Source organism: Nycticebus coucang, chromosome 10 (genome assembly GCF_027406575.1).
Source record: "Nycticebus coucang isolate mNycCou1 chromosome 10, mNycCou1.pri, whole genome shotgun sequence".
In the NCBI taxonomy this organism is placed as follows: Eukaryota; Metazoa; Chordata; class Mammalia; order Primates; family Lorisidae; genus Nycticebus; species Nycticebus coucang.
This window is the reverse complement of record NC_069789.1, coordinates 62372631-62398690: the sequence shown is the minus strand read 5'-3', so window position 1 is coordinate 62398690 and position 26060 is coordinate 62372631. Positions and strand designations below refer to the sequence as shown.

Genomic DNA, 26060 nt, shown 5'->3' with positions numbered 1-26060 from the left:
GTTGGGGCAGTGGGAGAGGCAGGGCAGCATCATGCATGCTCTTCCTGAATGTGGACTAGAAAGGATTTGAAAGTATAGGTGATGGAAAAACCATTGTCAGGGGCACCCTCTCTACACAGGTGCGATAGAGCTTTAGTACATCCAGCTAATGTAATTTTGATTCCAAAATCAAAATTGTAGAGGATATTTTCTCCCTCTAAGTGGCTAGAATAGAGGAACTAAACAATTGGTCAAAACGTGTGCCTACTAATTTTGGTAAATAGCGTTGGCAAGATCACAGTGTCTCTCAGGTTTAGGTCCAGGCCCTTTAATGTGGGTGGGGCGTACCTGCTGAACTACAAGCATCTGTTAGAAGGAGCACTGGCACCCAGGCATTCACCTCTGGGCCTTCTGCAGGTGGGCCAGGGTAGGAAGGAGCCATCCAGTGGTAACTACAGGGGGCTACCAAGGATCCAGGGGTGTCACAGTGTAGGGGTGCAGGGCTGAAAGGCATGAGGGGAGGTGATCCCAAAGCCTGCAGTACTAAGAAATCTGGAGAAAGGTGGTCCCCACGGACTGCCCCAGAGTGCTGCCCACTCTGTACTTCACGCATTCTGTAATGTTCTGTGTGGGCTACTAGGTAAAAGTCCCCTGGAACAAATTATTATTTCCCTAAATACCTTTTTTTTTTTTTTTTTTTGAGACAGTCTCAAGCTGTTGCCCTGGGTAGAGTGCTGTAGCATCACAGCTTACAGCAACCTCCAACTCATGGGCTCAAGCAATCCTCTTGCCTCCGTTTTTCTTTTTCTTTTTTTTTTTTTTTTTTGTACAGACAGAGTCTCACGTTATGGCCCTCGGTAGAGTGTTGTGGCCTCACACAGCTCACAGCAACCTCCAACTCCTGGGCTTAAGCGATTCTCTTGCCTCAGCCTCCCGAGTAGCTGGGACTACAGGCGCCCGCCACAACGCCCGGCTATTTTTTTGATTGCAATTCAGCCGGGGCCGGGTTTGAACTCGCCACCCTCAGTATGTGGGGCCGGCGCCTTACCGACTGAGTCAGAGGCGCCGCCCCGTTTTTCTATTTTAGTAGAGATGGGATCTTACTTTTTCTCAGGCTAGTCTAAAACTTGTGAGCTCAAGCAATCCACTGGCTTCGGCCTCCTAGAGTGCTGGGGTTACAAGTGTGAGCCACTGAGCCCCATACTTCTCTGAAGTATCTTCAGAGAAGAATCTAGTCAATCATATTTATAATATAATAATTTGAGAATTTCATGAAACCTGAAGACATTAGAAACTTTTTTTCTCTAGGCTTTTTCTCCATTTTTCATTTCTATTCTACTTTACCCAGAACTTCGTTCCTTCCTTAGCTGGGACAAAAAACTAACTCCTTAGGGAACAAAACAAATGCTTGGTGTCAAGTTCACCCCCCATCCCTAGTCACCTTCTCTGTCTTTGCCCCAATTAGGAAAGAGCATCTATCTAGATTTTATATCCTGTTATAAAAGCTCTATATTCCAAGCTTCTGTCATTTGGTTTTGTCTTTTGTAAACTTCCAAAGGACTTGATTTCCCAAATCACAATTTTTTTACATTTGAAATAGAGAAATTATATTGCCATTAATATCTTTCCTTGAAAAGGCATTGGGGCAATGTTACATTAAAACAAACTTATACAGAAAAAATTAAGAAAATTCCTATAAGAAGGAGGCACAGTGAAGGAGCCCTGAGCTGGATTTGGAACACCTGGATTTCCAACTTGTTTCTGGCACCTGGGTAGCCTCAAAGAAACCACAGCCCACCTAGTCTGAGTTTCCTCTTCTGTAAAATGAAGGAGTTGAACTAAATATAGTCACTAGATGCTTTCAGCATTGATCTAGCAAATATTAATTAGGCACCTGTTGTGAGCCCAGGACCAGGGCATGATTCAGCATGTAACCGTGTAGGCGTGTCCTTAATCCAGGTAATGAGGGAAGGATACTCTTCAAGTGCCAGAGACACGAGGTTGGATCGGAGATATTAGTGTGTTCAGAACACTGGAATGAATATTTCCCATATGCACTATTGAGAAGTTTTTAAACAAAGCAAAAATTGCTTGGTTCATCTAGAAATAACCTTTCTGTACTTTGGGCCTATACTTTGTGCTTTTAGAGCTCTGTCCTCCGTTGCTGCTCCTTTATATGACTCCATTTCCGGGAATCTTTGAAGGGATAGTCTATACACTTAGCACTGTGATGTTAAGGGAGGGGATTAAACTGTGTGAAGGGCTAAGTCCCCTGCATGTCCCTAGGGAACCGAGCAGAGGGATTCTCCCAGTGAGAGGATACCTGAGAAGAGTGAGGTCTAGGAGAACAGGTCTTCTCAAGGAGACCACAAGGATACACCTGCAGCATTCTCTCGATGGTGACTCAGCTCTTGGGAATTCGTAAACTTAACTTCCTGGAACTTGGAAATTTCCAAGTTCTATGAAATCCTGTAGTGCTATAGGGGCTGGAATAGCATCTCCCGCTTGATTCTAACTGGCCAATGAGAAGGGTGCCTGTGGGTTGGAACTCTTTGACTGTCTATAAAAAGGGAAAGACCAACCCAGCTGGGGAGCATGGCCATTTGGAATTCTTCTATGCCGTAAGCTCCCGGCTGGTGAATAAAGCCCTTCCTCTTATAAACGTCGTGTGTGGGTGTTCATTCTCTCCGTTGAGCCTCGTCTTCCTGCAACACCAGGAGCCATTATACCCAGAGAATTGCCATCACCAAACACTCCTTAAGGACCTCTCCTTTTCCTCTGCCTTAATTCTAGTTGTATTTTTGGGAAGTGATATTTAGGCCACTTGGGTTCTTTCCTCCTTTCTTTGGCCAACTGCCTGATTGAAGCAGCCAGGCAAAAAGGACCCAAGGAAATTTTGGCCTCTCTAAACTTCTTTTTCTATCTTTGAAATGTAAGCTGTAGAGGACCAAGTGGCATTAAGGGGCCTTATGGGAGACATGGAGTACTCCCCGTACAACATCTCCGGCCTTCTCCTTTGTTCTTCACAAGGCCAAGGGCCTCGGCCGTGTGTCCATGTCTCAAGCTGTTGGGCAGCCAAAACCTTCCGTGATCTACTTGATAATCACTGATGCCCAGAGGACGGGCCTGCTGCATATCTGGAATTCTCCTTTGGCTGTGGCATTGTTGCCTTTAAGGCGGTGTCTGGAAAATGGGAATTACAAACTTAACCCTAGTACCCTATTACAAAAATGACCATTAATTCACAAATGCTTTTTTGACATTTCAAGCAATCCAAAAGAAAATATATCATGCTTAAAGGATTTTGTCTTCATTGCTTGAATATTATCTGCCAGGTCAGACATGGGAGAACATTGCTTTAATCATACAGAAGAGATTTCTAAGCCAAAGAACAGGAAACAGGTCGTGCTCATAAATGAAACAATACCCAGCAAAAGTAGGCACTGAAAATATTTCACATTAATCTGCTTTAAAACATTTGTTTTCCTAGCTCATCAACTTTTTCCACCACCTGAAATTTTTTCCTTTGTACTTCCTTCAGCACCTTTCATATTCTGCCTTCTTTTATTTTGATTCCAGTTTTAACTATTATCAGTAGGGTATCTGCTGTGCTCCAGTCACGGGATTGGGCACAATTACATTGATCACATTTGACAAAAACAATGGCTATGAGAGTAACTGAGGCTTAGCAGATTTGACTTTTTCACCCAAAGTTACCATATAGGTTAGAGTGTAAAAAGGGGGGTCCTAGGACTTTGAGCTCCAAAACTACATATTTCTTTTCAGTGTTAAATGTCCCTCAAGCTCACAGTGATCTCATCCTGGGCTCAGGTGATCCTCCTGCCTCAAGCCTCCTGAGTTGCTGAAATTACACTTGCCTGCCACTACGCCTGGGTAATTTTTCTAATTTTAGTAGAGACAGGATCTTCTCACTCTTGTTCAGCTGGTCTTGAACTCCTGAGCTCAAGCAATCCTCCCATCTTGGCCTCCCAGAGTGCTAGGATTACAGGCATGAGCCACCCGGCCTGGCTCTCAACTCTGCTATTAATGAAGAGGCCTAAAATACACTCCCCTTCATTTCTGTATTTTCCCAATTTATCTTTAGAGCAAAGCAGACCACCAGTAAGTTGTGTTCTAGGACATTATCTTGGCTCTAAAAGCGTTGAAAGAAACACTCTCCTTGAAGCTAAGTATTGTATCTCCTGTGAGGATGTTGTTACAGCCTAGTTTACTGAAATCATCTAGAATCCTTGAAAAACCCACGGAGAGATTTTTCCCAGGAGTCCGGTACTAGCAGAAGCTGTTTTGCAAGTAACTGCTTTGATTTTTATATCATATATACTACAAATCATGTACGTAATGATGTTTTTGCTACACGGAACGAGATTGCGGCCCATTTCCAACAGGGAGAACAGCCCTTATGCAGCTTATTTTGGGGGCTTATCCTGATCCTTAATTTTGACTTATTTTCCTACCTTTATTTTTCCTTTATCTCCATTTCTTCATGTATTTCTTCATATTTTATTATATGTACATTACATAATGTCTATAAACTGCTTTCACATCTTTTTAAAAGATGTGACATTGTATGTGTGTGTGTCCCACAGAGCTTCCTTGTGCACTCAATATTTTGCCTGGTACAACTTATTTGTTCAATTCATTTATAAGTTCTTTGAGGATAAAAACTAAGTCTTATGTTCCTGTATGTCTCTAGAGCACCCAGTACTAAGAGATGGTGCTTGATTTATTGTTCCCTGGGGTATATTCATAATCTGAGAAGATACATGATTCCTAAGTTAACCTTGCCTTTATACAAACCACGCTTTTCAATACCAGTCTTTACAAATCAAGGACTGGGTTAACCATGAAGTTCATTAATATACTAATTTCTATATCTTTTACTTTGCAAAAGATTGAAACATCATGGAAGACTCACCCCTAGCAACCTAGCTGACTCTTCATGTCAATGACAATTCTTAGGGGAAGTGTGGGCATACTAACCTAGGAGTGGCGGAGGCTCCACTTTCCTCCTGCGTGCTTACCTATGCACATGCTTTGACAGTGGAATGTGATTGATTTCATTAGTCAGAAGCAAAAATTGTCTCATTACCTTTTAGTAGTCACCTTAATCAGATATTATGAATTATGTGTCGCTGTATGTGGGAACTTAAACAGAAACGTTTACTAGGACTGCTGTATGAAAATTCCTACTTGACTCCCCCAAATATGATAAACTTGCCATTATTTTAGAATTAGTTGATATTTCAACAAGAAGCTTTTTGAAATGTGTTGAGGGGAAGAATTAGCTGGTCAATATTAGTCCTTTGGTTTGAAAAATTCTTAGAATGTAGCCACAATTCTATTCAAAAGTTGACTAAATTGGGTGGTGCCTGTGGCTCAAGGAGTAGGGCGCCGGTCCCATATGCCGGAGGTGGTGGGTTCAAACCCAGCCCCAGCCAAAAAAAAAAAAAAAACACAAAAAATAAAAATAAAAAATAAAAACTGTTTAAAAAAAAAAAGTTGACTAAATTACATTATATAGTCTGGACACGGATGAATATTCTAGGTAAGGGGTAATAACATCCCTAGTCCAGTTGAGGTGATCATGAACTCTTCAGATCCTGTTTCTGCTCCTTACTAGCTGTGTGATATTTGGCCAATTACTTAATCTTTATGTCTTGGTTTTCTCATTGGTAAAATATGGATTATAATAAGCCCCACTTCATTGAGGTGTTGTGAAGATTAAATGTGCTCATAAATTCATGCCTTTAAAGATTTTAAAACAGTGACTGATACCAATGTGTTCCCTAATAATGGTAGCAAGTCATGAGCAAGATATCAATGGCAAATAGGCAACATTTACCAAAGACTAGGATGTCATGAAACATAAGGTCCATGGCTTGCTTAGGAAATGATAACATGGCCCAGCAGTGTGAGCGCAGCAAGTTGTTCATGGTCAGAGACAACTGTCCCCCAGTTTCTGGCTGGAGGACCAGTAGGTACACTGATCATCTTTTCCCAGCATTACTGGCTAGAGAACTTTGTTTCATGGCGATCTTTGAAGGGAAGTGTAGGGAATTTGGAAGCGGTTCATGTCCAGAGGAATAGCATGACCAAAATAGATAATTCTATTAATTGTGTACTTGATGGATGAAAGCAAGAGGGAGATATATAGACTTAAAAGGTCCTAGGTTCTGGGAGATTATTGATCATCATCTAGATGAGAGGTAAAATGAGTGAAGACCCCAGAAGGGGTTGGAAGAAGAAAGCTTCTTTCATTCATCTGAAAGAAAGTTCAGATTCCAGGAAGGAAAAATCTTTTGTTGCTCCACTGGAGATACATAGAAAGGGGCCAGAATAGCTCAGTTCTCTGGTGAATGCTGACAGATGGGACTTTGTATTATGAATCAACCACAATCCAATTAGAAAGCACAGTGGAATCACTTCAAGTTATCTCCGAGTGGGAAGAACTTCTGGTTATAAATCTATTGAGTATTGCAACAATTGACGAGGGGGTTTTACTGGCTGTTAGTTCTCTTGTACAGTATTGTTTTAGTGCTTGTTTAATCATTGTTAATGTGAAATCATTTGTTCCTGGACTTTGCAGCAGTTTATCATAGAGGTTACAGATAATCATCAGTGTTTTGTTTTTTTTTTTTATAAAAACAGCAAAGGATTAAAGCAGTTATGTGTCTGTTCTGCCCAGAGCAGGTTCTCACTAAGATTTAAGTTGTTTTCGATTTATTTGAGTTTTGACTTTTCACTCTATGCTTGTGAATATAGTTCTTTAAATGCCATTATTGTCACCAAAAAACACGGAAACCCATCTTTAGGGATTTTTTTTCTTTTTTGTTTATTTTTAAATTGATACATATTTGGTATGTATTTTGGGGGGTACATGTGATAATTAGATATATTCGTACAATCAAATCAGAGTAATTGGGATACCCATCACCTTAAATATTTATCTTTTCTTTACATTGAGGGATTTTTATTTTATTTTTGCCAGAATGAAAAAATAAATAATAGTTGGACTTCATTTGTAATGATTCTGAAGCATCTTCAAATCCTTTTTTAAAATAATTATACTTTGTTCTAAAAGTTATTCTGATAGGGACTACTGAGAAAATAAAAAACCATTTATTAAATAATCTACAAGGTTAAACACATCCTTCTCCAACTTCCAGGAAGTCTCCACAAGAATTAAAGTTGTGGGCGGCGCCTGTGGCTCAGTGGGTAGGGCGTCAGCCCCATATACGGAGGGTGGCAGGTTCAAACCCAGCCCCGGCCAAACTGCAACAAAAAATAGCTGGGCATTGTGGCAGGTGCCTATAGTCCCGGCTACTTGGGAGACTGAGGCAAGAGAATCGCCTGAGCCTAGGAGTTAGAGGTTGCTGTGAGCTGTGATGCTACAGCACTCTACCAAAGGCGATAAAGTGAGACTGTCTCAAAAAAAACAAACTGAAAAAGAATTAAAGTAGTGTGTTATGCTACTTGAATCCACAGTTCTTCTGCACATGGGATTCTAAGAATGGATTCATGCCACTGTCTGGACCTTGGTGTGGGTTTCTTGTAGGCAGGGGCTCTATTTTAGTAATCTAATTTTTCTCAAGTTTGTAACACACGACCTGGCACACCAAATTTAATGACCATAAATAAAAAAATGAGTTTATGTCCATTTAAACTCCCAGCCCATTTTATAGAATGTTTTCCCCAAAAAATATCTTTCATAAAACATTAGCACAATGATTCATGATGTCAATTGTAAAAAGCCTCTGAAAGAGGGAAAATAAAACAACAGCTCAGAGTATTAAAGGTAAAAGGAGGGAAGCAACGAAAGGTTTTCCGTAAGTTAAATGTGGGCTTGGGAAAGATCTATACATTTTTTCTTCTAGTTGTTTGCCAGATTCATTCTTCTTATGAGAAAGCACAGGTTTCTAATGATTAACATTCTGGGTTGTAGGAAGTTGTGCTTCCTAACAATATGAGACTTGTGTTCCTTTACACTCTCACCTATAATATCAACATAAATAGTTTCTCTGATGAGTAACTAAGTTTCTGAGATAAGTCCTTCCTTTTACAACTGCTGATAACCCAGGATTATAGGAGGTGATATTGCTAATTGCCAGTGAGAAGTTTTGATACATCCAAATGCCACCCTGAATTGTTTGTTGACAGCATCAATACTCGGAGAATTTACTCAAAAAAGGTAGATTGTCTCCCAATCTCTCTGTCTTATACTCTCCCTTATAACTCTGTCTTAATAAAAAAAGAAAAAACACTTCAAAGCTGCCATCATTTCTCATCTGGACATAGGAAACAAGTTGGCCATCTTGTTTACCCCGTCTTTTTATTCATAGGGCTGCATGAAACGATGTCATACAAAGCACCATGAAGATGCACACTCACCAATTTCAAGATAATATAAAATATCACATAATCAATTATGGAAAATAATGACATGGAAAACCTCCTTGGAGAGCATTAAAGCAAGGAATCAATTGCTCAGAAGGAGTGTTAAAATTACAATCAGTCAACAAGTCTTTACCAAGGGCCAGCTGTGGGTACAGACCTGGGGGGCATGCGTTGAGAAGGGTCAGATGCAAGTTGCTGATGTGCTCACTGCTGTGCAAAGATGATCATTCTCTCCACAAACACCGAAGGAGTCACTTGCTTCTACTATGTATTGTGGGCTAGGAACCAGAGATACGCAGGTGGAAAACAGCCAACTTCAGAATTCCATCATTCGTTCCTTCATGTAACAAGCATTTATTAAGTACCTCTTTTTTGCCAGGTACTTTGGAAGGTGCTTGGGGGCTGCTGTTTCAGGATCTGCCCCGGCCCTCGAGGAGGGCAGACAGATAAAATCACAATACTTTGTGAAAATAGTAGATGAGAGATCCTCCATTAGACACAAAGAAAGAAATATAATATACAACATAAAACACAAATGAAGTACTGATTGTGGGAAATATGCATACTCCATTTTGCCAATAACTGCAATTTCTAGAGAAGCAGAGGAATGGGGATTATGTGAATTTTGTCTTTTTTTTTTTTTTTTTAAGACAGAGTCTCACTATGTTGCCCTCCGTAGAGTGCCGTGGCTTCACAGCTCATAGCAATCTCAAACTCTTGGGCTTAAGTGATTCTCTTGCCTCAGCCTCCCAAGTAGCTGGGACTATAGGTGCCTATCACAACGCCTGGCTATTTTTGTTGTAGTTGTCATTGTTGTTTAGCAGGCCTGGCCTGTGTTTCAACCTGCCAGCCCCAGTATATGTGGCCGGCGCCCTAACCACTGAGCAATGGGCACTGAGCCTTTTTTTTCTTTTTTAATAGATTTGGGATCTCACTATGTTGCCTTGGCTGGTCTTGAATTCCTGGCCTCAAGAAGTTCTCCTGCCTTGGCCTCCCAAATAGCTGGCATTATAGACAGAGCCACTGTGCCTGGCCCAGATTTTGAAAGCCTGTTTTCAACATCCTAACAGAAAAGAAGGCTAGGAAAAGTCACATTCTTGCCTTATCATTTTAATGGATTAATTGTAGCAAATTTGTACTATAACCATTTTCATTATGTTATATATGTAAACTAGGAGCCATACCATGCAAATGGAGTGGAAGACCCCTTGATGAGATGGTTCCAGAAGGCATGCTTCTCTCAATTTGCATTCACCTTTTCTTCTTTTCTACATGGACAGCAGATAGTCTCTTGGCTCTTTTATTTTTCCATCTGGAAAGTGGGAATAATAACTTTTCTTGCTGTGTATATAGGTTCTTAATCTGGAATCCCCTTTAAGCATCTGTAAATGGACATGGGAATCTATATTCTTCCATCCATCTGGAAATTCTATGCAACATTCGTATGTATGGTAATTGTTTCTGCAGAGATTACAGTATTTTTAAGCTTCCCTTTAAAAATGCTTAATGAATAACTAATGTTTCACATCACAGAAAAAAAAATGCATAATGAAACCAAATTGCCAGCATAGCCTGATAAATTTGAAATAAGATGCTGATAGTGTCTGAGAATGTAATAAAACCCAGAGGAGCAAAGTGCGCTTTGTTTCGAAATCACTCCCTTAGCATCTAAGAGAAACAGTTCCTGGAATCTGCTCTGGGTGCACTGACAGGCCTGTTGCCAGGACACTGGGCCGCAGCTCCCTGGGCCAGCCGCGTGCAGGAAACGTGGGGGTAGATCTCCATAAACTGCTGCCCACAGCCTGCGCAGTAGTAACACACAACACTGGGGAGATGTGAATCACTGCAAACTCAACCACTAAATAGTGTCCTCTGGGAGTAATTTTCACAAAGCAGTGTCTGTGTTTATCTTGTTCAACACTCTATGGCAGGCCCTGGCACTTCAACCTACTTGATAATTGGTTCTCAAAAACAGCTATTTACTTAATGAAATTCTTTTGGTCAGCACAGATATATTGGTTGGAACTATCGTGAAGCACGTGCGCTTTTGGATGTGTTTTCCTGCTCAGAGAGCTTGTTTGTAGTTTCGATCTCCACAATTGCTTTTTTCCTTGTAAGCAGAGCTATTCCAGTTCAGAGCTTTCGGTTTGCCGTTTCTTCATTTGTGTGTTTCCCGTCCACTATTTCATCTTCACAAGACCCACCTTCCAGATTTGTAGCTGAGAAAGTAAGCCTTGAGGATTAAGTGGGTTGGCCACGCTCTCACCGCTAGGAAGTAAAGAACTATCCCCCCAAACCTTGTTTTTACTCTTCATTGTTCTCTTGACTAGTCTCTGAGTCCTGGACTTATGGAAATAAAAGTTAGCCAGGAGTTCGTTCACTACTCATGTATCAGTGACAACTATTTTGAGGCTCATTAAATGGCTACTTAGAAATGAATTTGGTTTCTACAGCTGAAGGTAAAAAAAAAAAACGCACAGTAAAGTATGCTAAATTTAGAAAATTCCAGGACCTCCTCATATAATTTGAGGACAGCCTAGATTGGAAGAAAAGAGTATTCTTTAGGCATTCTCCTGAACCTCTCTGAGACCCCAATTTCTCATCTGAAAATTGAATGGTACCAGTTCTGCTAACTTCAAAGACATGTTATATGAATAAAGCCTAAACTAATACTCTTAAAAATATTGTATATAGAACTAACAGTCTAGGGAACAGTCCTCTTCCCTCCCCTAGTCTCCCCCAGAGTGAGTTGCCCCCTCAGAGGGTGGGGCACATTAAATTGGTGACCACCTGACACGTGAAACTTAATATCCAAAGACTTGGGTTTGTGTACAGGTGCCTCCAACCACTTAGCCTCTCTGTCTTAGCTTCCCCTTGCGTGTGAAATGGGGTTGGGCACTCCTAACATTAGTCATCAAAATTGTTGTAAGAGAATATAGAGCCAGACAGCAGATTGTTCAATAATAGTATTTTGAATAAACATCCTTCAGAAAGTTACATAAATAAAAAGAAAAAGAAAGACAAAAATATTATACAATAGGCTGGGCACAGTGGCTCATGCCTATAATCCTAGCACTCTGGGAGGCCTGGGCAGGGGGATCCCTTGAGCTCAGGAGTTTCAGCCCGGCCTGAGCAGAACTCCACCTCTACTAAAAATAGAAAAAAAAAAAATTAGCTGGATGTTGTGGTAGATGCCTGTAGTCCCAGCTACTTGGGAGTCTCAGGCAAGAGAATCACTTAAAATCAGGAGTTTGAGGTTGCTGTGAGCTAGGCTGACACCATGGCACTCTAGCCTGGTCAAGAGAGTGAGACTCTGTCTCAAAAAAAAAAAAGAACCTAACAAATGCAATCAGTGTAACCTGGCTTATTGTACCCTCAATGAATCCCCAACAATAAAAAAAAATAATAATAATAAAAAAAAAAGAAAATTAACAACATGTAAATGTCAGATGTTGTTTTCACAAAGGCATAGTGTATGTCCAAACATGGCTACCGCATTTGCACATACCAAGATGCTTGGCTGGTAAACATTATACAATGAAAAGTAAACAGACACAAATAGCCATCAGAATGGACCAATATGCTGTTCATATTTAGATCGTGGCTTTATGGACTATACATGAATAGATGTGTATTTGTCAGCAAGGAATGAGAGTCTCTGCAGGGCAAGATGGAACATGTATAAAATGCTCTTGATGACATAGTACTTTTCATTTGAATCCTCACTGCAGTTCTATAAGGGTGATACTGTTCTTGGCTCCCCTTTCAGATAAGGAAACTAAAGGACAGTCTGTAGAAAAATTGCCCAAATCATAAGAGCAAATTCAGGGTACTACTAAGGTCAAGCTTAGTGAGGGTTTTGTCAGAGACTAGCACGATTTGGACCAATAATGGTTGAGCGCCTCTGGCTCAGAGTCGTTTGGGCCATATATTTAAATCTTCCTGATTTGGCAGTTTGCTAACATGTATATACTCTGTTGGCTTCAGTTCACTGCACTATCTTAACCTTTAGATACATAAGTGTGGGCTCTTAAGGGTCATTCTAATGGGGCCTACTGAGAACAGTCTGAGCCACCTCTACCTCCCTCAACCAAACTCTGATAGCTCTATTAATGGCAAATAACCAATTCAATGGAGGCCTTTTCCTAGCAGTCCACTGATTATGCTTAGGTCAGGTATTTATAGGTGGAGGCTAAAAAGTATTCGTCCAAATGAAAATAGTGCAGCAGCAATGATGTATATTCTGCACATCTGCTGTTTGGTGGCCCTTGGTAGAGACTCCCTTGCTTTTATACAGGTAATCCTCTTCTGTAGAAAATGACGCAAAAACAAAAAAGTGGTAAATACTAGTGTCCGTTTTGTCTTTCTTCTTTTACAGGTCGATGACCAAATGAAGCTGCTTCAAAACTGCTGGAGTGAGCTCCTGATCCTCGACCACATTTACCGACAAGTGGTACATGGGAAGGAAGGGTCCATCTTCCTGGTTACTGGGCAACAAGTGAGTGTAGAGACCAAAGAAAAAAAGTGTCTTTTTATTAAGCATGTTCAGAATGGAAGGGATTTAACTAGGTCGGGAGCACTCTTGTGCTTTGAAAGGGAGAGATTGGCTGCGAATAATTCAGAAAAGATGACCTGGTGCACTCTGTCCTTTCTCTGATGATTACAGTTAAACTTGTAAAAGCAAAGATAATCATCAGCATTCTGCTGCTTGCTGCCTGCTACGATTGAAAGTTCCACTTACAAGGGTCCAAACTGCTAAATCAAAAGCCATGATTGGTACCCAGGCTTTCTTCCTCAAGCGTCTTTATTAACCCATCACATTGATTTGTCAGGTATTTAAAACCCTATAAATTGTGGAATCCTTACTCTTTTGGAACAATATTGGTGGCAGAGACTGATTCAGATGTCACGCACACGTACAATCTAAACCGTTGGTACAAAGGCAAGCAAGTCAGAAGGGACAGGATTTCAGTTTTCAAGATCGAGTCATTCAAAAGCAAGACAAAAGATGATGGTTAAGTCCCTCTCCTCTCTGAATAGATATTTGTTCAATATAAAGGCATATGTATTGAACCTACTACCATGTGCTAGTCACTTTTCTGAGGTTTTGGCATACATTAGTGAACAAAACAGACAAAAATCTCTGCCCTCTTGGAACTTGTAACGGGGAGAAGCTGACAGTAAAGAATCCTAATTTTAAAAACCTGTAACAGGTGACAGATCAAAGTCCTATTGAATAAAAGGAAAACAAATAGCTGGTTAAAGGGAAATCAGCCTTCCTCCACAGATGTGTGTGTTAGAGAATAACCCATGGATTTTACAGTGTTAAATAGAAATGGTTGGTTTGGGCTTACTGAAAAGTGATATTTGAGCAAAGACATTGAAAAAAAAAGAAGAGATAGGGCGGCGCCTGTGGCTCAAAGGAGTAGGGTGCCGGCCCTATATGCCAGAGGTGGTGGGTTCAAACCCAGCCCCGGCCAAAAACTGCAAAAAAAAAAGGAGAGATGTGTGGATGTCTTGGGAAAGAGAGGGTACCTAATGGACCTAATTCCATCATTAAGGGATTCAGACGAGCTCCTCCAGTTTCTTACCCTCCATTCTGCAGCTAATGCATTATGCCTGGATCCCAGGGATTCCTTTCGTTCTTTGGAGCTTATCTATTCAGGGCACCTCTGCACTGTTCAGCCATGGTGACTTCAGCATGCAGGCCCCGTGATCTTTTACATCCAGCCATAAATGTTTATGTGGTGTGAAACCACAGCAGTGCATATTTGGAAATGAAAGGCTATCTCCACATCATTTGCTGTATTATTAAAAAATCAAATTTCCCCAATCAAATTAAAAGCAAGCACCATCTTCAGGTTTTTGCAAATTGGATCACCTCAAGCATCTCTCCCACCATCTGATCTCGGCTTTCTGCACTTCTCCTGAGAAAAGCTTTTTAGGTGAGAAAATAAAGTCTCAGTGGGTTTGACTTCTGGTGCTTTCAGATTTCTGTTTAGCATTTTCGTCCTGTGACCCAAGACTTAGGCGGAACTGTACCCATTTCCAGAGTCTAATCATGAGGTATGCATCTCACCATCGCCCAGCTAGGAGCTGCATTAGAAGTCCAAGTCTCAGCCCACAAATTAATTTGATTTCATGTCTTTCTGAGTTTCAGAAATGGGTTTGTGCCATTCTTTCTCAAAGCACTTCCATTCTGCTCTTTAGAAATACTCCTTATTTCACATTTCATTTTGCTTTAAGTGCTGCTCCTGGGTAAAGGTAATTACCATTTAAAAAGTAAAGAAAGTACATTTCTTTCCTCTCTGATTTTCAAAACCAAGAACAGTCAAGGAATAGATGGTTTTATAGTCTTTAGTTGATCGATCATTACGGCTTTGCATTTGGCCATCAGAGTTGAATGAGGAACTGGCTGGTGGAGAGATAGTCATTTCCTTATATGTTTCCTGCAGCCTGTATTCTTCCAGCTCCCCCCATTTAGAGTATACCACAGGCCTACCAAAGCCCCTCCCAAAGTTTTTCCCACGCAATCCAAGCAAATAGCCTTATAATGATTAATTACAATCGGACCTTCTCCTTTATGGCAATGATGGAAGACATCTTTATTTTCTTTGGGGTAATAAGCTAGACAAATCATTTGAACTTATCTCTGGGCTTCCTGCAGCTTCATAGGGTAAAAGCAAAAGTGGTACAAAGGAAGACTTTTCAAAAGCACATGACCTCTCCAACAGAATGAGAAAGATATTTTATTGCTGGGCCCGGTGGCTCAAGCCTGTCATCCAAGCACTCTGGGAGGCCGAGGCAGTGGATCACTTGAGCCTGAGGAAGAGTGAGACCCTGTCTCTAAAAAGAGCCAGGGTTGTGGCATGTGCCTGTAGTCCCAGCTTCTCCAGAGACTGAGATAAGAGGATCGCTTGAGCCCAAAAGTTTGAGGTTGCTGTGAGCTATGAAGCTACAGCACTCCACTGAGAATGATAAAGTAACACTCCGTTTAAAAAAAAAAATCCCTATTGCTCTCCTAGTTCCATGAGAGTAAGTTGGAGGGTATAAGAGGGAATGGATGAGTTGTGGGAACATGGTAAGGGTGATTATTCTGGGCCTTGCGACCCAGTTAACTTGTTTTAGTTAAGCAATTAGGCCAGATAGAACAACAGTTCTCATTGAGTACAATCAGGTAATATTTACGATGTGCCAAACATATTCAGGTAGGTAGGTACTATACTTTGGGTAACATATTTTAGTAGGTACTGTGGGGTCCTATATATGTATAGGACCCTGCATTTAAATATCTTTTTTTTTAGTAGGTACTGTGGGGTCCTATATATGTATAGGACCCTGCATTTAAATATCTTTTTTTTTAAACGGAGTGTTACTTTATCATTCTCAGTGGAGTGCTGTAGCTTCATAGCTCACAGCAACCTCAAACTTTTGGGCTCAAGCGATCCTCTTATCTCAGTCTCTGGAGAAGCTGGGACTACAGGCATGATAATTTGCATATCTGTACATTAAATAATCTTATTAAGCAAAAAAAACAAAAAAATAGTGATTATCAGTAATACTAAGCACTGTCAAATCAATTCTATAGCTATTGTAGCATCTTATATTTATGACCAGAATTCTTTTCTCTCTAGTATTTAAAGACAAATACAAACACATATATCTATATATGTTTAAAATAATAGTGTACTGTGAAACGGGGGTGGGTTTTACTATTTGCATATTGCAGCTAATTAACAGCCACTGTAACATCTCCCTCGGGGAAAGGTCTACTGGCAACTTATTATCTTCTATGATTGTGCATCATATTAAAATGACAGGCATCTTACAATATACAAGTCATCAAAATTTTGGTGATTAGAACTAAAAGCAATTTAGCTAAAACTGTTTCCACCTTCATGATGAGTGAAATTTATCCAAAGGGGACATTGGTTAAGAGTATTTCTTTAATATCTATCTCCCTTGAATTGAATGGCACAAAGGCTACTACACGTAAGAGAGCAATAAATTAATTTTACTAAGTACATAAAAGACAAGGCCAGCTGCTCCTGAAATGAACACAAATTTCTGTGTTCAACAATGAAAACATAATTATGTTTGTAATAAAATGTAAGGAAGTTGCAGATCTCTATGTTATCTCAGGAATAAATTACCCATCCTTCTTCAGAGCAATGCAGTTTGATAAATTATCCTTGAAAGAAATGTTATCGGAGCCCCCATTTAATAAGCATGTTTGAGCTTTCAAATTAGCATGTAAATAAATGTATAGCTATAAAGTTGTTGGTAAACCAATTGATTTCTTGAGGTCCATTTCACTAAAGGTCTCTTACTGAATGTATACTCCTGTAGCAATTTAGATTCCTTTTGGTAATAGTGCAGTACGTTTTCAAGTGTGAAATTCTAGTATTGGAACTTATTATTAGAACTACACACACATCGAGATTTAATTAACCAAATCATGATAACAAAACAGTAATATAGACTAATGTATTTGTGTTTTATTTTAGCACAGTCTTCCTGGTTTAGGGCGTAAGTAGTGATTTTTATTAAAATGTACTATGTATTTTTATTTGTTTATTTTTTTTTTTTTGAGACAAAGTCTCAAGCTGTCGCGCTAGGTAGAGTGCTGTGGCATCACAGGTCACAGCAACTTCCAACTCCTGGGCTTAAGATTCTCTTGCCTCAGCCTCCCAAGTAGGTGGGACTACAGATGCCCACCACAACTCGCAGCTATTTTTTGGTGCAGTTGTCATTGTTGTTTTAGCTGGCCTGGGTCGGATTCGAACCCACTACCCTCAGTACATGTGGCCAACAGCATAACCACTGTGCTACAGGTGCTGAGCCGTATTTTGTATTTATTAAGCTAGAGCCATGGTGTATGCAATTGATTCCAATCTTAAATTGGTAGTATTATCCCACCTAAGATTACTTTTTTATAATCACAGAAGTGGAAAGTACCTTATTATCATCATTGACCTTAACTGCTTTAGTTAAAGATGAGAACACCAAGGCTTGGTGACTTGCCCAAGGCTCTTGGTTTGTAAGCGGCATCAGCTGTTCCAGGCTCTGTCCACAGCTGCCACCCCGTAGACCTGCTTGCTTTCATTCACTGTTTGTCCCATTTGTCCCTGTAGAGTTTACCATGTTTTGCCATGTATAATGTTTCCTTTTTTTGCTCAAATTTTTGAGGGGAAAACAAAGTTACGCATCCTACACGCCCGGGCAGTACTAATCCTATATCTATATAAATGCTCTTCTGTTTTGTAATTATTTGTTACACAAAGTTTCTTGGACTATGCTAACAAATAAATGCTAAACTTCCCTCATAATAAAAAAAGTACCAAAATATAAACAAATAAAAATTTGAATTAAAAAATAAAAGATTTTTTTCTTGAAAGTTTTAGCCCAAAATGTAGGTGTGTGTTCTACACGAGAGCGCATTATACACAGCAAAATACAGTATGAAATTATCACCTGAAGCAGTTGGACTCTGTGCAGTTTTTAAAGAATTTAGAGCACAGACACCTCTTGTAAGTAAGAACTTCCCGGAAGCAGGAAATTCCCACGTAAGAGAACTGGCAGTGATAGTGGGGACGTCACTCTGCATGCTGGGCAGGTCATCTCCCCATGCGCCACGGAGCTCAACGGCTCGCCTCGTTCATCTTCTTCCTGTTCAGAGTTCAGGGTGCTGGTGTACTGACCCTTTCTTTTACGCACTCTGAGACAGAAACCAAAGGACCTCTTAGAATGCTTGATGTTTAAATTTAGTGGGCAGAAACCGACACACAGATAAAGCAGGTAGGATGACGCTGCCCTTGATGCCAGAGCTTTCCAGGAACACACATTAACTGTGGCTTTTTCATGCATAGTTGACTCTATATAAACTGATTGACACCTTTGGGGGTTGTCTTTCCACTGACTCATAATTTTCCACACTCTTGAAAAAGGGTCCCGTACACCCTGTATTCTCTAGTTAAAGCTGAAAATTCAACTCATCATATTTACACAATAAAAAAAAAAAATCCATTCTGCCTTGTTTTTAATTGCAAATTCTCCTCAAGGGACTAGTTCTCCTGCTTAGGAGGCAGCCCCGTGCCTTCTCCTAGAGAAGCAAGTGCAGTCAATTATGGTAATGAAATGTCAATAAATATAAAAATTTAATACAGTCTGCTCTGGGTGAGTGGCAGATGAGGACTTGCCTCCCAGACAAATTTGCTGCTGCTGCAAATATTAAATGCACCTGAAAGAGTATCTGGTTGCCTGAGAGCTCTCCAGTTAAAAACAGGATGGGAGCATGAGGTACCAACTGGGCTTTCCCATTACGCTGTAATCACAGCAGCAAAGCCAGTACTATCACTGACAGCCATCCCAACATCTTAACTTACTACAAATTGAACTTCCTATGTCCCCATGAATAATCTAAGATTGGTGCCTACCAGCACTTGTTTTTTTCATGAAAAGGGAAATAAGCCTTTTCTTTTTGGCTTTCCAGACCAAAGAATTCGTCTTCTTATAAATAAGGTCATTGCTGTCTTTAGAGAGATACATTAATCTGCTGTAATCTCATATAAGCATCTCAACATAGCAGTTTTATGCCGTAAGTTTTTAGGAAGCAGCAACCTAAGGAATACTTTAAATGTGATTCATCGTCCACAAGCATGCAATCTTGAACTGTGATTAGTTGATTTTTTTTTTTCATTTTCTTTTTTTTTCATTTTTGAGGCCCTCTGTAGATTGCCGTGGCATCACAGCTTATAGCAACCTCCAACTCTTGGGCTTAATTGATTCTCATGCCTCAGCCTCCCAAATAACTGAGACACAGGCACCTGCCACAATGGCCGGCTATTTTTTTGTTGCAGTTGTCCTTGTTGATTTTAGCTGGCCTGAGCCGGATTCGAACCCGCCACTCTTGGTGTATATGGCCAGCGCCCTACCCACTGAGTATGGGTGCCGCCTGTGGTTACTTTAAAATGTAGTCTCATAAAATACATAGAAATGTATTTCTACCTTAATTTTTCTCATGTACTACTTAATGTCAATGTATCCACATAGAACACTGTTCTGGATTCATTTTTTATGGACAGAATATTTTTCTTCCAATTTATTCATGAGAGTTAAACATTTTTGAACTTAATAATGTCATTTCATAATATTAAAAGGTATATATACCTTTTAGGCATGTATACCTAAAATTTAGGTATTTACAACCTTTTTCCTACAAAGCTTGTCAGAATAATTAGATTTATCAAGATAATTAAGAAGCCATTTATAAGAGCATGTGTCTCAAAGTACTTTCATACGGAAAGTCTCATGTTATAAATTTGTAGCACAGCCCGATTTTATCCCCAGTTCATAACAATCTCAAGCGACGCATGTATTTCTCATCTGATAGTCCTTACAATGTTGTGATTCTGTGTTGCAGGTGGACTATTCTATCATAGCCTCACAAGCTGGAGCCACCCTCAACAACCTCATGAGTCACGCACAGGAGTTAGTGGCAAAACTTCGTTCTCTCCAGTTTGATCAACGAGAGTTTGTGTGTTTGAAATTCTTGGTGCTTTTTAGTTTAGGTAAGAAATCATTTTCTCATACTACCTACAACCAAAGCTTTCTAAATGAAACTGACATGGGAGTCACTTGAAGTCAATATATGTTTTGGTTCTATCAAGATAATGCCTTCCAGGGTGGTGCCTGTGGCTCAAGGAGTAGGGCGCCGGTCCCACATGCCGGAGGTGGCGGGTTCAAACCCAGCCCCGGCCAAAAAAAAAAAAAAAAAAAGATAATGCCTTCCTTACAAATCATGACATCTTCAACATGAATATATTTTCATATGGATTTCTACATGATTCATTGTTCTTTCGTGGCTAGGTTGGGCTGTGGAAAATGAGTTCTAGAATGGGAGTCCTGGATTTTCCTTCCTAATGGGCAGATAAGCAATAGTCAAATAAAGCTCTGACAGAGGCGTAAAGGAGATCACTCCAGAAAGATGTATAGTGTCAATTCAGAGCTACCTTTCCACGTGGATCGTTTCTATGTGATTTTTATTCCAGCTTGCTACCTATTGCTGTTTTTATTCTTCTAAAATATGGGTAGTAATTAAAAACATGTTTTGTTTTTTAAAAAAAATCTCTATTGGGAATAACTAGAGAATGTTTATAACCAGATGCACCACTATGAAAGTATAAAAGACGACAGTTGTCAAGGGGAGAGGATGCTTCTTCAGGAAAGCTTTGGAGAAGAAAGATAACTAAGCAAGACAGATTAGATAAATCAAGGTTCTCAGTGAGTCAGATGAGAAAAATCACCACTGCTTGGAATAAAAAAAAGGATTAAGGAGATGGATTTTTATTGACTTCAAAGGAACAGATTTTTCTGCCTGTCCCTTGCTTGATTTCTGTGTTTTGTTGGCTTAATAAAGCCAACTAAAATAAACTTTTTGCCAAGTCCATTTATTACTTATTGGCAGACAGCTGAGGGAGGCAACTTCCCTCGAGTGAAAAAATGCAGAAATCAGATTTACCAACATATGCTTTTTCTTTAGTCTCCAGTTATAAGATAGTCATGAATTCATATCCTAAGAAATAAAACAATAAAACAAACGGCAAAGCAAAACAGATGTGTCTACTCTCCAAAATTGGTACTTGCGTTTTAAAATTCTGCTTGACAGCACTGCAGAACTGTTGCTAATAAAGGAATAGTTTGAAGTAATAGAACCAGAGTTAATTTTTCATGTGTAGTCAACATTTAAAATAAAAAGAACATTTTCATATTTTGGAAAATGTGATAAATATAGCAAAGAAAGAAATATAACTGAAAATTTTAAAAGACAACAGAATTTCATAGATGTAGTGTTCAAAGGTTTGCAATGCCAGGACTAGATCCTGTGCGGTTTCTATATTAACCACAATAAAAAGGAACGTTCTGTTCAAGTAAGTCTGACTCTTTTACACAAGAACAGTTTTTATAAAGAGTGAGATAACATAGGTCCCCTCACTATAATTGCACAAATTATTCTGGTTTATGGCAATATCTGAGTCTTTTCAACTAGTACATTTGATCAGTAATTAAATGAAAAACGTGGTAATACATGTGTGAGAAATCTTATAGCATCTTAGTGATAAAATATTTACAGAGCGTCATCTCCCTTCAGTGGTATTTTAAATTAGTTTCAAGAACTGTATTACATTTGAAGATGCTCATATTAACCATCGTGAGCCATCTTTTCAGTTTGCAACACTTTCATCTTGCCTTCATCATTTTTCAAAATTATTATACTCTTTGCTGGTACTGTTGGGGAGGGGAGCAGATTTGAAAGCTTTCAACCCTTGAACCTCACCAACTATCTTCCTGAAGAACTGGGGCATATATGGAGTGTGCCAAAAAAATGTACACACATTTTAAGCAAGGAAATATTTTGGTACCCTCTATATTCACCAGAACCTCATTCACACAGCCTCGTCTTCTTTTTTTTTTTTTTATTGTTGGGGATTCATTGAGGGTACAATAAGCCAGGTTACGCTGATTACATTTGTTAGGTAATGTCCCTCTTACAATCGTGTCTTGCCCCCAAAAGGCACACAGCCTCTTCTTAATGAGCATGTTGATCCCCAACAATAAAAAAAATAAATAAATAAATAAAAAATAAAATAGTAATAGTAACAGTGATAACTACTACAAACTGTCAACTAGACAGCCTGGATTTAGCTACTAATAAAGTTCCTTTTATCATCAAAAAAAAAAAATGAGCATGTTGATTATTTCAGGAATGTGGAGCACCAGTCAATAACTAGCTTAATATCCATGTTTATTTGTTGTCTAAGGAAGAAAGAAAGCAGGGCTTTTAGATCAGAGGTGAATAGAGTTTTGACCAAGAATTTATTTTTAGAGAAGTGGCTAGGGGGGGTGGGCAAGTACCTGGCAGTAAAATTCAGGTAGTTTCCAATTTATGAGCGGAAAACTGTTTAACCATTGGAACAATGAATAATCAACGTTTTTTTTTTTTTTTTAATTTCAACTTCATTGATCTATATAGATAATCAACTTTCAGGTACCCAGACTAACCCCAAAACACCTTGATTGAGGATAAAGTCATACCAGGGCCATTGCTAAAAGCTGAGCCCAAGTTCTAAGCCAATACCTGTTGTCCCAGACATTCACAAGCCTTGAGCCCCCTGAGCTTGAAACCCGGTATGTTCTGATCTGAGCCCTGCTTTGAGCCCCTTTGCTCCTGGAGTAAGGTAAGGATTTTGTGGACTGGTCAGAGTCCAGGGGCTGTGTGGAGAGTAGACTGCATCTCACGTGAGAGATGAAACTGTTTCATGGAAAGATTTGCTAAGAGATTGGTAGTGTGTGATCCCAGCATTGTAAGCCAGAAGCACAACCTGTGCTCAAGGGTGAAGGCAAGAGAGAGGGAAACGAGTTTGGGGAAACTGTTAGTTGATGAATATGGTTGAGGGAAGCCACAGACATAGCTGAAGAGGTAGGCAAGGGCCCGGTTATGGAACTGAAGGCCTCCCAGCCATTCAGCTAATACCCACCGGGTGCTTACTATGTATCAGGTGCTAGGGATCTAACGGTAAGCAGAAGGAGGTACTGTGGTTTCATTCTATAGACAACAAGAAAGTATGGGGTGGTGCCTGTGGCTCAAAGGAGTAAGGGCGCTGGCCCCATATGCCGGAGGTGGTGGGTTCAAACCAAGCCCCAGCCAAAAAAACTGCAAAAAAAAACCCAAGAAAGTATGACCATGTTCTAATAAAAGGTAGAGCTGAGTTGAGTGACTTAAGTGGATTTGCCTTTCTGGTAGTGATGTGGATAGTGGGTGGACAGTGGCTGGGGGCAAAGCTGGAAATGCTGTGTTCAGATGTATTTTAATGCTCCTTGGAAATGGGAGTGAAATGAGGGAAGTCCCGTTACAGGTGGCAGACCACAGAACGTGATCACTGAGAGGGAGAAGTCTAGGATGAGTCTTAGGTTTCTGGGTGTTTTGCCAGAACAGAAAAATCTAAGGAGCAGTAACTGATTAGTGGAGTCAAAGCAGGTTCCAGTAGCAGCCAACCTCCTTCTAAAAGTTATTCTTCCCTAATGTTGATGATTGATCACACAAAAAGCTAATGACAATACTGTTGAAAATGAAATGAAAATGAAAATGAAAAATGAAAATACTGTTGACTCGAATTGTTCTGATCTGCTGTCTGATTTTCCCCCTCAAATTGTATCTGTGTGCAGATGTCAATTTGTTAACTTGGTTGAAAATGGAAATGAAAGTAAAAGAATACCCTCTTCTGAGAGGCTGTTTCTCTGTGTTAGACTCTGGAGGCCTAATCTCTGCAAATTGTAATATTTTCTTAAAATCCTGTTAAATTGCCATATTTTGTTGCCTAACTATGAGATAATATAAATTTGAGCCCAATTTATAACTTGGCCAAAAAGAAGATATTCCAAGTTGACCAGTTAAAATGGTGACTCAAGGGAGGCCAAAATAACATTTTGATGTTTATTTATTGGTTTATATTTCTACCCTCTTCTAAAAATGAATCAGAGTGCATGATGTCACTAGCCAAAGTAGAAATAAATCCTATAGAGAAAGCAGAAAGGGGATCATTATCCTCAAATAATATCATTATGGCATGTGATCCAAAGACAGATGGAATTCCTACAAACTGTTCTCTCCCGAAAACCAACTCAGAACTGGAAAGCAATCACTTGGTTACCAACTGAAGTATCCTGAATAATGTTACTGCAGGTTCAAGCCCATCAGGAGTATTAATGTGGCTTAGGTGCTCAAAGCAACAAGTAAGTAAACCGTGTCAACGAAGATGTTACTCTGGCTTTTGGATTTCCTCAGCCTGAAAACCCAATGGCTGAACCTTGCTGGATTCTTATTATAGCCCAGAGGGCAAGAGAAAGTACTAGAAGCATTTTATATCCTATTTCCCCTAATGCATACCCTTGATTTAAATCAAGGGTAAATCATTCCTTGTCTTACCAGCCAATGTTTCAAAAAGGGTATCTTACATTCAGCTGAGTTAAAGACTGTTATTCTCTTTCAGGGAATTTCCCAAGGCTAAATTTTTGGAAAATTTTACTTCGAGTTTAAGTTTAGACTTTCTAAGTCCATTGAAAGGGATTACTCTGCTCTCCAGATAATTCTGCACAGTAGAATTCAGTGCTCTTGAACTGAACTCAGTTGAGGTTAGAAGTAGTCCTTTCTGTTTTTCTGTGGCCCAGATTGCTAGCACATTGCTTGGTACGCAGTGGGGGCTTGCAAAAGTATTTTACTGATAAAATAGATAAATAAATAAACTTACTTTAGTTTTAAACTCAAAGCAAACCTCTTACCAAAGTAATCTGTGATAAGTAATGGGAGGTAGTTCAGCCTAAAAGTTAGATCATGTACAGGTTAGTTTTCCGAGACTACCTTTTCCAAAGAACTCTGTCGTAAATACCTTCTCAAAATTAAATTATTACCAGCTTGCATTCTCTCAGTTGATGAGGGGAAATATTTATTTATAAACTCTTTGCAAAAGCTAACTTGAAGAAAGATTAGAAAGAATATTAATGGCTAAAACCAGGTGATAAATGTATTTCCATTGCAAGCAAATCTAAGATCATAAGCTTTTAGCCCATATTAACTAATAACATTTAAGCAATTCTTTCTTGGCATTCATAAAATGCTGTGAAAGGGATGGAGAAAAATCACATCTATGTTCATCATGGTAGCTCCTTGCTTTATAACAAATTTCCAAATCTTGAATGTGGTTGTTTGATCTCATGTACCAGAACACACCCCGGGTAAGATTTGTCCTCATGGAAGCAAGCACCCCATGGAAGATGGGTTATGGTTGCCTCAAAGAAAGACTCAACTGATCCAGAAAAGCTATTGCCTTGCCACATGCCCAGCCTGGCCTGCCACCTGAACGAACCCTCTCTGTGGAGAAGCAAGGAGCATAATTCAAACAAAGAGTTGTTTGCTCATCCCCAGGTTCAGTTCAGGCCTTCTGTAGTGTCTGACTACAATTCTTTTATCTTAAAGAAGTTAAAGCACATTATCTTAAATATCAAAGATCACCCAAGGAATTACTGAAATGTTCCAGAATAAACAGTATTATTTATTAATCAGTGATGTAACTTGATCAACAACTGAAAAGGACATTGAAAAAGGATGGATAAGGAAAAAAAAAAAGATGGGCAACACTTTTAGGTCATGAAAGACCTTGAAAATCATAATTTGGAAGGAAACACAGCGGTTCATTTCAGGAAAAGCAGAACATTTTTCTCTTTGTTATAGCTGCTTTAAACTGCCTTCCTCTGACACCAAACAAAGGGGGGCTCTGTGGTCGTCTGGGTAGACTCAGTGAAGCACCGGCCTTTCATCTATCAAATTCATGAACTCTAAGGCTCATGAACACAGTGTGTATTTTACTCCTCATATACTACGTGACAGATAGAGGTTTTTAATAAATATTTATTGCATTCATGAATGAAAGAAAGCTTTTCCTCCCGACTTCTAGGTTCAAGAAAAAGTAATGGGAAATGGAAAAAGGAGTTCATAAAAAAGAAAAACAAGCACAAAATTTGAAGAGAGACTGGAAAATATATCCTATGGCTAAATATTAGAGGATTTTTTTTAACTTTATAAAATAAGGAAGTAAATTTTCATGTTATGA

General features: G+C 39.5%; 1 protein-coding gene across 11 annotated transcripts in view; it reads left to right on the top strand.

The window, feature by feature from the left end:
- Window positions 1-26060, top strand: part of NR5A2 (nuclear receptor subfamily 5 group A member 2) — a 199148-nt gene that overhangs the window by 64821 nt on the left and 108267 nt on the right. For all 11 annotated transcript variants that reach the window (XM_053604380.1, XM_053604373.1, XM_053604382.1 and 8 more), the window contains 2 exons: window positions 12773-12892; window positions 19817-19964. In XM_053604380.1, coding sequence (XP_053460355.1) covers window positions 12773-12892; window positions 19817-19964 — 268 coding nt within the window. The remainder of the gene's footprint in view (window positions 1-12772; window positions 12893-19816; window positions 19965-26060) is intronic.